General features: G+C 40.3%; 1 protein-coding gene across 4 annotated transcripts; it reads right to left on the bottom strand.

The window, feature by feature from the left end:
• Positions 1-6,567: 6,567 nt before the first annotated feature.
• LOC124120871 (protein PML-like) lies at positions 6,568-12,384 on the bottom strand. 4 transcript variants are annotated; one of them, XM_046483761.2, is made up of 4 exons: positions 12,303-12,384; positions 8,612-9,728; positions 8,065-8,109; positions 6,568-7,475 (listed from the first exon to the last, which is right to left on the bottom strand). In XM_046483761.2, the coding sequence occupies exons 2-4, from the start codon at positions 9,660-9,662 to the stop codon at positions 6,826-6,828; spliced, it is 1,746 nt and encodes a 581-aa protein (XP_046339717.2). In that variant the 5' UTR covers positions 9,663-9,728; positions 12,303-12,384; the 3' UTR covers positions 6,568-6,825. The 4 variants fall into 4 exon arrangements, with proteins under 4 accessions (XP_046339717.2, XP_046339716.2, XP_046339719.2 ...); XM_046483760.2 differs by lacking the exon at positions 12,303-12,384 and adding an exon at positions 12,027-12,293; XM_046483763.2 differs by lacking the exon at positions 12,303-12,384 and adding an exon at positions 11,757-12,010.
• Positions 12,385-14,502: the final 2,118 nt, after the last annotated feature.

The raw sequence follows: 14,502 nt of genomic DNA on the forward strand, positions 1-14,502 counted from the left end.
ACACATGTCGGTCTTAATCATTACTACACATGTCGGACTTAATCACTAATACACATGTCGGTCTTAATCATTAATACACATGTCGGACTGAATCATTATTACACATGGGCTGAATCATTATTACACACGTCGGGCCGAGTAATTATTATACATGTCGAGCTGAATCATTAATACACATGTCGGTCTTAATCACTAATACACATCCATTCCATGTATCGACGTTGCACGGCAGTCATCAACCTTGATGATCAGTTTAGCTAGTTTCATCTTTTTAATAACACTCAAAGTATGTTTACAGTGTTTGGACAAATAAGGTTTCTCATATATCTATCCATGGTGACGTTTCTTTTGCGGTTCAGTATAATTCAGCCCGTGTGTAATAATGACTCAACCCGATAGTTGTAATAATGATTCATCCCGATGGTGTAATAATGATTCAGCCCATGTGTAGTCATGGTTTAGACCGACATGTGTAGTCATGGTTTAGATCGACATGTGTAATAATGAATCAGTGTGACATGTGTAATAAGAATACAGGCCATGTGTAGTAATAATTCAGTCCAACAAGCAGCTCTGTTATCTTTTTTTTAAACTTCTATGACAGTTGTCGGTAATTTGTCAATGTCAGGACGTCAGCCAATTATGACGCAATTCAAAACGTTTGCTATGTTGCAGGGTGAAGTACAGTAGGCACCTTTGATCATTTAGTGAAACACCTTTGTAAAGTTTTAAAAAAACATTAAAACAGACATCCTTATTTAGTGTATTTTGTGTGTGTGTGTGTGTGTGTGTGTGTGTGTGTGTGTGTGTGTGTGTGTGTGTGTGTGTGTGTGTGTGTGTGTGTGTGTGTGTGTGTGTGTGTGTGTGTATCCTGCTTATACACGGGTGAATGTGCACTTGTAAAGGTTCAGAGTGAACTCACGTATGTGCGAGCTGGTCTGTCTCACGGAGCATATCTTGCCACATTGATTAATCTCAGCATAACAAGGGAGAGAACTCCAAAAAACAGATCGTATTCCAGCTAGTCCATCAAGTCTTTTAATGGTTTGCATATGAATACCTCCATTTCACTCGTCAGATATCAGAACTGTTTTCTCGTTTCATAGAATTAATATTACACGGGGCCTCGTTTAGTATTTCATTTATTACTTGCCGTTTATGGCTTTTTCTTAATTTCATTGCCGTGTGTAAATAGGCAGACATCTACGCGGTACACAGAATACTTCAAATGCGATTAACAAAATAATACTTTAAACACATTAAAAGTTGACACAATTTAATATCATATAAGGGCCTAGCTTTAGTATTCAGGAATCTGTTCCACAAAGCTATCGTAGCGCTAAGGTGATCGTAACTCCCATACTTTAACACATACTTTATATTATTACACACATCGGGCTGAATCATTATTACACACGTCGGGCCGAGTAATTATTATACATGTCGAGCTGAATAATTAATACACATGTCGGACTGAATCATTATTGCACAATGGCTGAATCATTATTACACACATCGGGCTGAATCATTATTACACACGTCGGGCCGAGTAATCATTACATATGTTGAGTTGAGTCATTTTCACACAATCATGACGGTCATCAACATTATTGCACATGTCGGTCTTAATCATTATTACACATGTCGGTCTGAATCTTTATTACACATGTCGGTCTTTATCGTTATTACACACAGCGTGCAGAATAATTATTACACGTCGGGTTGAGACATTTATATTAAATCATTATTACATATGTTGGACTGAATTATTTCTACACATCTTCTTATTACACATGAAGGTCTTAATCATTATTACACACGTCGGTCTTAATCATTATTACACACGTCGGTCTTAATCATTATTACATACGTCGGTCTTAATCACTAATACACATGTCGGTCTTAAACATTATTACACATGTCGGTCTTAATCATTATTTAAAATGTCGGTCTTAATTATTATTACACATGTCGGTCTTAATCATTATTACACATGTCGGTCTTAATCATTATTAAACATGTCGGTCTTAATCATTATTACACATGTCGGTCTTAATCATTATTACATACGTCGGTCTTAATCACTAATACACATGTCGGTCTCAAACATTATTAAACATGTTGGTCTTAATCATTATTTAAAATGTCGGTCTTAATCATTATAACACACGTCGGTCTTAATCATTATTTAACATGTCGGTCTTAATCATTATTACACATGTCGGTCTTAATCATTATTACACATGTCGGTCTTAATCATTATTACACATGTTGGTCTTAATCATTATTAAACATGTCGGTTTTAATCATTATTACACATGTTGGTCTTAATCATTATTACACATTTCAGTCTTAATCATTATTACACATGTCGGTCTTAATCATTATTACACACGTCGGTCTTAATCATTATACACATGTTGGTCTTAATCATTATTAAACATGTCGGTCTTAATCATTATAACACATGTCGGTCTTAATCATTATGACACATGTCGGTCTTAATCATTATTACACACGTCGGTCTTAATCATTCTTAAACATGTCGGTCTTAATCATTATTACACATGTCAGTCTTAATCATTATTACACACGATGGTCTTAATCATTATTAAACATGTCGGTCTTAATCATTATTAAACATGTCGGTCTTAATCATCATAACACACGTCGGTCTTAATCATTATTACACATGTCGGTCCTAATCATTATTAAACATGTTGGTCTTAATCATTACTACACATGTCTGTCTTAATCACTAATACACATGTCGGTCTTAAACATTATTACACATGTCGGTCTTAATCATTATTAAACATGTCGGTCTTAATCATTATTAAACATGTCGGTCTTAATCATCATAACACACGTCGGTCTTAATCATTATTACACATGTTGGTCCTAATCATTATTAAACATGTTGGTCTTAATCATTACTACACATGTCTGTCTTAATCACTAATACACATGTCGGTCTTAAACATTATTACACATGTCGGTCCTAATCATTATTAAACATGTTGGTCTTAATCATTACTACACATGTCTGTCTTAATCACTAATACACATGTCGGTCTTAAACATTATTACACATGTCGGTCTTAATCATTATTAAACATGTCGGTCTTAATCATTACTACACATGTCTGTCTTAATCACTAATACACATGTCGGTCTTAAACATTATTACACATGTCGGTCTTAATCATTACTACACATGTCTGTCTTAATCACTAATACACATGTCGGTCTTAAACATTATTACACATGTCGGGTTGGGTCATTTTTACTCAATCATGTCGGCCTTAATCGTTATTACATATGTTGGATTAGTCATTACGTTGTCTATTGCAGGTAACAGCACAAAATACTAGCAACTAACATCCATATTACTTTGTTTAAAGTATGATATTAAATTGTGTCAACTTTTAATGTGTTTAAAGTATTATTTTGTTAATCGCAATTGAAGTATTCTGTGTACCGCGTAGATGTCTGCCTATTTACACACGGCAATGAAATTAAGAAAAAGCCATAAACGGCAAGTAATAAATGAAATACTAAACGAGGCCCCGTGTAATATTAATTCTATGAAACGAGTAAACAGTTCTGATATCTGACGAGTGAAATGGAGGTATTCATATGCAAACCATTAAAAGACTTGATGGACTGGCTGTAGTCTGTCTTACAGACCCTGATACATTTATATCAACTACAGCCCATGCAAGTCTATAATGTTTGGCAAGTCTAGATTACTGCAGTATCAGGAAAATGAAGAATCACTGGGCTCCCTTTTTATTAGATTTTTATTAAGATAACTGAACAACTGTTTTTTTCTGTATGATATGTTCACTTCAGAGACTATATGTTAGTCTAGAATGGCTGGAATACGATCTGTTTTTTGGAGTTCTCTCCCTTGTTACGCTGGGATTAATCAATGTGGCAAGATATGCTCCGTGAGACAGACCAGCTCGCACTAAACATACGTGACTGTGTAATGTGACACTTTGAAATAAGCTTGTACCAAACTCTACTCCCCGGGAGTCGGAATCCAAGTATACAAGTGCACATTCACCCGTGTATAAGCAGGATACACACACACACACACACACACACACACACACACACACACACACACACACACACACACACACACACACACACACACACACACACACACACACACACACACACACACACACACACACACACACACACACATACACACACACACACACACACTTTCGACAAAATACACTGAATAAGGATGTCTGTTTTAATGTTTTTTTAAAACTTTACAAAGGTGTTTCACTAAATGATCAAAGGTGCCTACTGTACTTCACCCTGCAACATAGCAAACGTTTTGAATTACGTCATAATTGGCTGACGTCCTGACATTAACAAATTACCCACAACTGTCATAGAAGTTTAAAAAAAAGAGGTAATAGAGCTGCTTGTTGGACTGAATTATTATTACACATGTCTCACTGATTCATTATTACACATGTCGATCTAAACCATGAATACACATGTCGGTCTAAACCATGACTACACATGGGCTGAATCATTAACACTTTGAAATAAGCTTGTACCAAACTCTACTCCCCGGGAGTCGGAATTCCAAGTACCCGAGTTCACTCTGAACCTTTACAAGTGCACATTCACCCGTGTATAAGCAGGATACATACATACACACACACACACACACACACACACACACACACACACACACACACACACACACACACACACACACACACACACACACACACACACACACACACACACACACACACATAATTGGCTGACGTCCTGACGTTGACAAATTACCCACAACTGTCATAGAAGTTTTAAAAAAAGATAACAGAGCTGCTTTGTCACTGGTGCCAGTAGTGAGTGAGTGAGTATGGTTTTACGCCGCTTTTAGCAATATTCCAGAAATATCACGGCGGGGGACACCAGAAATGGGCTTCGCACATTGTAGCCATGTCGGGAATCGAACCCGGGTCTTAGGCGTGACGAGCGAACGCTTTAACCACTAGGCTACCCGACCGCCCCGGTGCCAGTTGTGAAGGCAAATGGTCTGTGTGTGTCAACATGCGGTACACTGGTGTTGTTAGTCCATCATCTGTGATTTGGAGGGACACCTCTAGGAATGGAAGATGTTGATTGGTTTCGGTCTCCATCGTGAACTGGATTCTCTGGTGCTGGGCGTTGAGATGTTTAAGGAGGTCTATGGGGTCGTTCTGTGCGTAATCGTGTAGTTTAAACCTTGGTGCACCTATACAACAATATGTATTTTTCGCTTTTGGCAAGAACTTGGAGAGCAGTAATAATTATTTACGCTAGCTTCATCACTGTCATCACTGATTTTCAGTGGTCCATTCGCATAATTTTCACCGCTATTTAGCCTTTTGCACCCAAAGCAATCTGTTTTGACAGATACTCGAGACTCAACTGTTCTCTGTGCTTTGACGTTTTATATTAACTTACGTGGTCATGATGGTGAAGATCCTGGTATAGGCTTCCTTTGCTGTGTCAGTTTTTCAGCTGATCTGAGTCAACAGGTGTCTGTATGAAGGACTTATTATTATCCCGGAAATGGACTAAAAAACAATCTGTGTCTCGTCAGAAAAAGATTGCAGCAAGATTCTTTTAATTTTTTGTAATTAGGTTCATAGTTTGATTCTACTAAAACTTTGTTTCTTAAATAATTGTATATCTAACATGAAAATACACATGGCAAACACTACGTTCTAATTCTGCGCTGGTAGTGCGTGAGTGAGTGAGTGAGTGAGTGAGTGAGTGAGTGAGGGAGTATGTTTTTGCGTCGCTTTTAGCAATATTCCAGCAATATCAATGGGCTTCACGTATTGTGACCATGTGGGAAATCAAACCCGGGTCTTCAGCGTGACGAGTGAACGCTTTAACCACTAGGCTACCCAACCGCCCCTGCGCTAGAAAGGTATCATGTATGTTTAACTTGTAAGAACTATGAACCTCTTACTCATTTCCACCTGAGGAAGGAGTTAATTGGGAAGCAAACTTACTGTCTATTGGAATTTGAGTTCGCCTCACTGTAGATTCGATACCTATCATTTTTAAATTGAAACGGAACGCCTTATGGTAAAATATGTATCATCTATAAATTGAGCCACTTGAGGGTTTTCAGTAACTGTGCGATTGATCGTCATCATTCACTTGAATGACTAGAATCAACTTGTTGGGGTTGCCATATTGACCAAGCCTGGTCTCTCAGTGAGTTAAAAATCATACCAATAACGATCAATTGAGAAGACGAAGTATCATATGGTGTATTCACAATGACTTTGGAGAATATCCGATTTTTTAGGCTTCAAATGATGATAACAACCTGTGATTTAAACAGTTATTTTGACGGCCGCATCACAGCGGAATCTAATATTTGCAGAAAAATACTTCTTTATCAATAACTGCGAATTAATTCACAGACCCTATGATACACAACACACAATAAGCATTCAAATAAGTATCACGCTTAGTGTTGGATGATCTAAGTGATGACTTCGGCATGAACAACACAAGTCCGTCTGAGGGTCCACAACTGTTTATTTAGACGATGACTGTAGTGCTACAGTCGTAGGCCAGGTCTAAACTCTTTCTCCCAGACCTCTTGTCTGGTCACTTATATACCCAGGGTCGTCAGCTAAAATCCTTTGTTTCCAAACGCCCTGCATCTGGTCAGTGGCTTTGTAACCGGGGACAATTTTCCATATAAACTTTAAATAGTGACTTCAACTTTATATTACGCGAAGAAGTATACAAAGCGAGAATCTTTTCTGGCGAATTTTAACCCAAAGCGCTCTGCATCCATCGTTTCTTATGCCCGTCAAAAGTAATGTTCACCCCGGAAACCAAGCTCATGTGAACTTTCGCCAAATGTCCATTGAAAACCCCAAACACTGGCCAATACTCTAGACCCGTTTCCATGTGTGTGAGTTGAACCAGCACACACCCTGACTTCACATCAACAATCGACACAGACCCTTCCATTGGGTTGAACAAGAACCCATACCAAAGATCAGTGGCTGCCCCTTCAGTGTTCTCCAGCACGTTCTGCAAACACGTGGTGTCTCTGCCATGCTTTCGAGATTGGACACAGATGCCTCTATGAACATCGCATAGTGCTGCAAACATCACGAAAGAGTGCACATTGCCACAAGCTGTTTCGCCATCGTCAATCGAGGCTTGGACACATGCGCCCGTCTCAAACAACAGTAGACCTCCCGGGTTCTGGAAAGGCTCCAGGAACACCTTCACCTCCCAATACTGAATGTCAGATTGGGTGAGAGGATGACATGAGATGGTCCCTGAATAGTTTCGGAAACTGCCGTGGCTTCGTTCTTGTTGGAACTGTTTGCCATGTATCAAGATTTCATCATCTCTGATATGGACGAGGTCAGTGTTGAGTCTGGTTTTGTCCATCTTCAGAGGGGGAACTGGAAGGAAGGAAAAATATAGAGATGGCGAGAGTCGATCTGTACAAGTAATGGGTAAGTAAATGTTGACTAACTTTTGACATATTTCATGAAAAGTGAGTGAGTGAGTTGGGTTTAACGCCGCTTTTAACATTATTCAAGTTATATCGCGGCGTGTCAGCTTAATGTGGGAGGAAAGCCCGAAGTGATGCAGGTCTCAGACGTTTACCACTTCGGTGAAACCCACGAGCACAAACCTAGAAACATAATCGGGGCGAACCGGGATTCGAACCCAAAATCATAGGTTTCTGGCGTGCCCAAGGGACGCAACTCTGCATAGCGAATCGCGGCGCCTTAGACGACTGTCTATCCCGTGCCCCCTCCATGTAAAGAACAGCGCGTTCCTTGTTATTAGGATCGTTGAATACTTGGAGAAGTAATCTGAAACTTTAACATCGAATTGGTGGTTCAGTTCCCCACACTGGTTTTCCATGGTTACATAGCTTGTACACTGCTCCCATCTGGGTGAAGCCCTACATCGCTCCCATTGTCAAAATATCTGAGTTACGGTTTAGTTGGTTACCTATATAACATTCAGAAAAATACTTACTTTGCAGGATATGGTTTCTACCACCGTTGTCCTTTAAAACAACATCTGAAAAAGATGGCATCAATGTTATTTTTACTGAGTAATTTGCTGATGCTTTTACTGTAGATTCGCTAACTATGTATGTACACTTCCAAAATTTTATAATTTGATCTTTCGGTGTGTTTCGCAATATCATGCATTGCAAAGTAATAGATATTCAGTTATCTTTGCAAAGAAACTTTCATTGCATAAATATTTTCTGCATAAAGCTGATGACATTTCAACCTACAAACAGAAACACCTAGCTTCATCCAAGGTCAGTTGACTAGAATCATCGTATTATTCCTGTATTTATTAAGTCACTTCACAAATGACCCCAGACAACCGATCCTTAACCATTAATATCATTAGGGTTGTACTGCCCACGAACGGTATATATTCTATTTCAAGTGAAGCTCTTTCAAACATATTTACATGGTGGTTTATATTTCATCTGTGTATTTTAAACGGGTTGAATAAGCACAACGTATCAATATGAAGCACATCTTGAAGCGTTACAACTGCTTACCTGCTCCGATACGATTGGTAAATAATCCACCAAGGGAAGAAATTTGTTGCTGCAACCTTTGGGGGCCATCTCTGGAGAAAGTGAAGGAATACTCCTGACTCTTGACTCGAGGTAATTCGGATTCAGCAACAGCCATCGTTCTGTTGTCAATTGTGTCCATCATTGCAAAATGTTCAACAGGATATGACAAAAGGTTCAACTTTTGAATAAAGTCAAGGTTCTGTGTCACTTTGTCAACTTCTCCCTCCAGTGTAAGAAGTTGTTGATCACTTCTGTGTGTGAGAAACTTGGTGGATTCATTGACCTCGATCTTTAACTCTTGTTCTCTCTGGTCCAACATCAGATGCAGCTTCTTGAAGGTGTACCTGATGACTTCTTCAACAGCATCTTGTTGTAGCTTTAGGCTTTGACCTATGTCTCTCTGGAGCGTTCGGCAACCCATCAACCTGTCCAACTTGGCGGTCAATGTGACAGCTTTGTCTTCAAGGAAAGTGCGATGTGTGTTCCAGGCAGTTTCAATGTCCTCTGTCTTGCAGCTCACGTGTTCGGTCAGGACACACATGGCGCACAGTGGCACATTACAGCTGGAATCATGGAAGGTGACAGGGTGGAGTGAATGCTGATGACAGTATGGCATACCCTTCAAAGTTTGTGGAAACTTAGGCAAATCCTGCACGAGTATTACCTTGTGTTTCCGTGTGGCTTTCATGTCCCCGTGAGCTACCTGGCAATGTTCGCAGAGAAATGCTTCACACTCCTGACACCAGGACATAGCCTGGTTGCCATCTTCTCTGTTGGTACACAGCAGCTCATGCGTGTTGTGTACAGTGGTGGAGAGAAGGATTTCCTTTCTGGTTACAGCATCGATTGGAAATGAGGATTTGGGGAACGTTTCCTGACAGGTACCACACAGAAGCGTCCTGTCACTTTCTGTTTTTAGACAGTTTTCACACACTGAATGCAGACATGGGAGGAGAAAGGGACCTCTGGTATCATAGACATATGGCATTTGACACACTGTGCAGCTTGGAAGTCTTTCTTTGGCGGCCATTGGGGGGAATAGTTATAGTGTTGGAGAAGGTTTCTGTAAGCTGCCTTTGTGGTTTGGTACCGGCACCTGGGAATGAAAAGATGCAAATAAGGCACATTGTTTCTCTGCACCAAGCTTGACCAAAAGGACTCTGAATAATCATCTAATGAAGTTAACAATGTTAAATAATTTATCAGCCTTCATTGAGTGTAATTTGTTAAGGGAACACGGGTGGCCCAGCTGTGATTCGCGATTCGCTGTGCAGAGTTGCGTGTCTTGGGCAGGCCAGAAACCTATGATTGTGGGTTCGAATCCCGGTTCGCCCCGATTATGTTTCTAGGTTTGTCAGCTACATACCCGTGCTCGTGGGTTTCACCGAAGTGGTAAACGTCTGAGACCTGCATCACTTCGGGCTTTTCTCCCAAATTAAGCTGACACGCCGTGATATAACTGGAATAATGTTAAAAGCGGCGTTAAACCCCACAGAGAAGAAGAAGAAAAAGTGTAATTTGTTAAAATGAACTCGACCCGACAATCTTCTTTCCCAACCCCCTCCCCAAACACACACACACACACACACACACACACACACACACACACACACACACACACACATATCCACACACATCCACACAGACACATGTCACAGTTGTGAGTGCTGAAGTTTCAGTATGAATCCCTGTTAATTAGAAGTGCTCGGAACAAATTCATAGAGCTTATTAGCTTATCGTCAATATCATATCTTTGGAATGGAAAAAAACATGTATTATGCGACCCACGAAAGTTCACCTACTAAAGTGACATTAGAAAACACGTATGAGTACAATGCTGGAGTGAACCGCCCCGTAGACTATATTGATTGGTTGGTTTGTTGTTTAACGCCGCACTCAGCAATATTCCAGCTATATGACGGCGGTCTGTAAATAATCGAGTCAGGACCAGACAATCCAGTGATTAATACCATGAGCATCGATCCACGTTATTGGGATCGATGACATGCATCAACCAAGTCAGCGAGCCTGACCGTTGATTATGTAGTGGCAGATGATGTGAAGCCATTTTTTGTGGATATAAACACCCACACGCCCTGAATCATATCTAAACTACATAGGACGTTACTGAGCAAGTGAACATTGCATACATGCATTGATCAAAATATGAGGGTACCTCATATACATATTTATAGGATCGCGATACCAACTCGAAGTCTATCGGATTTAATTATCGCATTGATAACACTATCGCTTGTGAAAGGACTTATCTAAGGTTGGTTGGTTGGTTTGTTGTTTAACGCCGCACTCAGCAACATTCCAGCTATATATGACGGCGATCTGTAAATAATCGAGTCTAGATGAGCATCGATCCATGCAATTGGGATCGATGACATGTTTCAACCAAGTCAGCGAGCCTGACCACCCAATCCCGTTAGTCGCCTCTTACGACAAGCATAGTCACTTTTACGACACGCATGGGTTGCTGAAGACCTATTCTACCCCGAATCTTCACGGGTCACTTATCTAAGGACTTATCCGTAGCACGAAACAGAGGATGTGCCGTTATAGGATCAAACTGCCGATAACTGTTGTACTATTAATGTATGATAACAGTTTACATTAAAATTAAATACAGTAACTGACATAAACCTTAAAGAATTCTTCCCAAAATATATATGTATACATGTATCACCAAAAATGGTTTGCTTCCAGACAGTTTACTTTAAAATTAAATACAGTAACTGACATAAACCTTAAAGAATTCTTCCAAAATATATCACAAAATGGTTTGCTTCCAGAAAGCAGGTGACGAACATGTACGTCCATTAACTCTCGACTTAAACATAATTAAAATATTAAAGTGATATGAAGCTAATAAATATATATATTATAATATGATACATACCAAATAACAAAAATATGAAATTGGAATAACTTTGTGTGCATAGTTATTAACACAACGCAAGCTATAAGCCGTATAGTGTTGGCCCACTCATCGATACCCTCATTGGCGGCTGGGTCATCATGACCTGCAACAGCCTTCAGGCAGTTGTACCGCCCCTGTGGTCGTACCTGATACACGTCACAAACAACTCCACATTTCACTGTATACTTTACATACCTTCACCGATGACCCTCAGAAACGACTTCTCGAAATCTCCTGGAAGACACATTCACCCATCATGGAACGAATATTCCAAACAATTTAAACTCATTGGGGAGGCCGAAGGCTTGTGGCAGTTGATTCAGCAGAGACCGGAAAGTCGGCCATGAATGGTCTTATGTCTTTTTATTGATTAACTAGTGTGTGTCTCTACATAACAGCCTATTCTGCGAGTTAGTATATTTTAGTAAGTATATGTTAGTAGTTACATATGGTCCTTTGATTTACCTGATCACAGTTCTGTAATCCCACTATACTATCTGCGGTTGTGGATACAAATGCCGCCTTTGTTATAGAGCTGTCAGTGGCGAGTAACAGGAAGAGGGAACCGTAGCTACGCTAACAAGACCATATCCAGTTTATAACCTTTGCGCCCTTCTTTGTTTGCCTTCGTCAGTTATATTTATACACGCATAGCTACGAAGTCCTATGTGCAGTAGACGTGAACACACGCTAAAATCTCGACATGATTTCTCCATGCCTGAATGACTTGGTATAACGTACCCAAAATTTTGACGATCGACCTCGTTCAGGGCGTCCCAGGTCAACGACAAGAGTACATGATCGTCTGATCCGAAACCAGGTCAAGATCAAACGGCCAATCAAATTGCTGCAAACTTTCATCAGGATCCTGGAGTTACGTGTCAAACGATTAGAAATCGTCTGCATGCAGCACATCTCCATGTGTTGTGCCGCCCCTTACATATCGTCATATTGCCAAACAGACGTCAATGCATAGAGCAACTAGTATTCATTTGCATCATAATTTGTCAAAATGGGAGATATGTTTTCTTGTATTAGTTATCACAAATAAATGGGCAGTAGTCAGGTGTGGACTCCGAACGCGCTGAAGATGTCTGACATCTCGCCCATCCGACCATCCGACCATCCGCCCATCCGCCCACCAGATCCAACCAAACACATCAGTATCTGGTAAAGGCTTATGATTATAAAAACATATAAATTTATATTATTGTTTAAGTGCCAATGAACCACGACTTCCTTACTGTTGACATTGATTGAAAGATGTTGTATAGCCCTGTTATATCAAGACGTTAAGACGTTAACAGTGAATGAAGTTATGGTTCAAGTAGTTTATCTAGCTCCATGATTAAGCTTTCCATTCGACTCCCATCAAAATAACTCGATAATGTCTACAAATTACATTTTTGCTTAAAGTGAATAATCTGTATCGAATGGGAATTATTATCAACGTTCAACTTCACATCAACTTGTTCATAAGAATTACATTCTCTGGAAACAAGCATTGATTGAAACATTTCCCCGTTTCTTTCTCCGCTCGTGTCAGCCATGTTTCACGCGCTGTGGTGACAGTGAGTGTTGTCGTAGTTCGTGTTGTCGAAATACGGAGTTATAAACTGATATCACCGATGCTGTCGGTTGCAATTGGAGCTGTGTGGTGATTTCAATGAGAACGACGAATGACGATAGTTACTGCATGCATGTATATCCATGTGAATCTATTCCTTCGCACTTGAGAGCTATACACACGATATTACTCACATTAGTTCCGATAATGCTTCTTTTCATTCAAATAGATGGATGGTGGTGGTAGGGGGTTGGGGTGGGGTGGGGGCTGCACTGGGACATGGATATGTACCATATACACAAAGCGCAATTCATCCTTCGTCCAGAGATAGGCCCGTGAAGACGCCGGGGTAGAATAGGTCTTCAGCAACCCATACTTGCCGTAAAAGGTGACTATGCTTGTTGTAAAAGGCGACTAACGGGATCGGGTGGTCAGGCTCGCTGACTTGGTTGATGCATGTCATCGATCCCAATTGCGTGATATCAATCACTGGATTGTCTGGTCCAGACTCGATTATTTACAGACCACCGTCATATAGCTGGGACATTGCTGAGTGCGGCGTTAAACAACCAACCAACCAATCATCCAGAGATATGCTTTGTTTTTGGTTTAACTTGTGTATTTGTTGTTTAACGCTGCATTCGGCAATATTCCAGCTATGTGACGGCGATCTGTAAATAATCGAGTCTGGACCAGACAGTCCAATGAATTACATCATGAGCATCGATTTACGCAATTGGGATACGATGACATGTATCAACCGAGTTAGCGAGCCTGACCACCCGATTCCGTTAGTCGCCTCTTACGACATGCATAGTCGCCTTTTACGGCAAGCATTGGTTGCTGAAGACCTATAATCACCCGGTACTTCACGATTCGGGTCATGTCTGTAACCATGTTCAGTGGTACTCGGGTACACATCATAAGATATATCGTACTTAAGGTAGATTGATAGCTGTAACATTTGTTGTTCTAAAATACTATGCGTCCCATTCTGTATTTCATAACATCCACAATTATTTCTATTATTATGTGAGTGGTAAAAAGATAACCTTCACACATCAGTTTTACTTATCTTACCCATGCTCATGGCAAGATTAATACTATCGACCTTTGAATGTGTTTGTAGTGTAAATAGGTGAGGTGGAAGGTGGAATAGGGTTTAACGTCGCGTCCAAGATTATTGCACTGATATAGCGACGTGCATGCGTGTGTATGTGGCTGCTTGTACTAGTCCGGACTGATGCCGATGTATAGTGCTAGATCACTGAGATACCATGCCGCAGTTTAACATGAATACCCCACTCAGACACAGTACTGACTCCGAGCCGACCAGTCCTTGTTTTAACCCCTTAATGCCGAGCACCAGACAGG

This window comes from Haliotis rufescens, unplaced genomic scaffold, assembly GCF_023055435.1.
Source record: "Haliotis rufescens isolate VD_foot unplaced genomic scaffold, xgHalRufe1.0.p SCAF_9, whole genome shotgun sequence".
NCBI lineage: Eukaryota > Metazoa > Mollusca > Gastropoda > Lepetellida > Haliotidae > Haliotis > Haliotis rufescens.

Coding starts and splice junctions, on each gene's coding strand:
- LOC124120871 (XM_046483761.2), bottom strand. CDS start 9,662: ATGGCCGCCAAAGAAAGACTTCCAAGCTGCACAGTGTGTCAAATGCCA. Junction 8,110..8,611: donor TACCAATCGTATCGGAGCAG/GTAAGCAGTTGT, acceptor CATCTTTTTCAG/ATGTTGTTTTAAAGGACAAC. Junction 7,476..8,064: donor TAGAAACCATATCCTGCAAA/GTAAGTATTTTT, acceptor CCTTCCTTCCAG/TTCCCCCTCTGAAGATGGAC.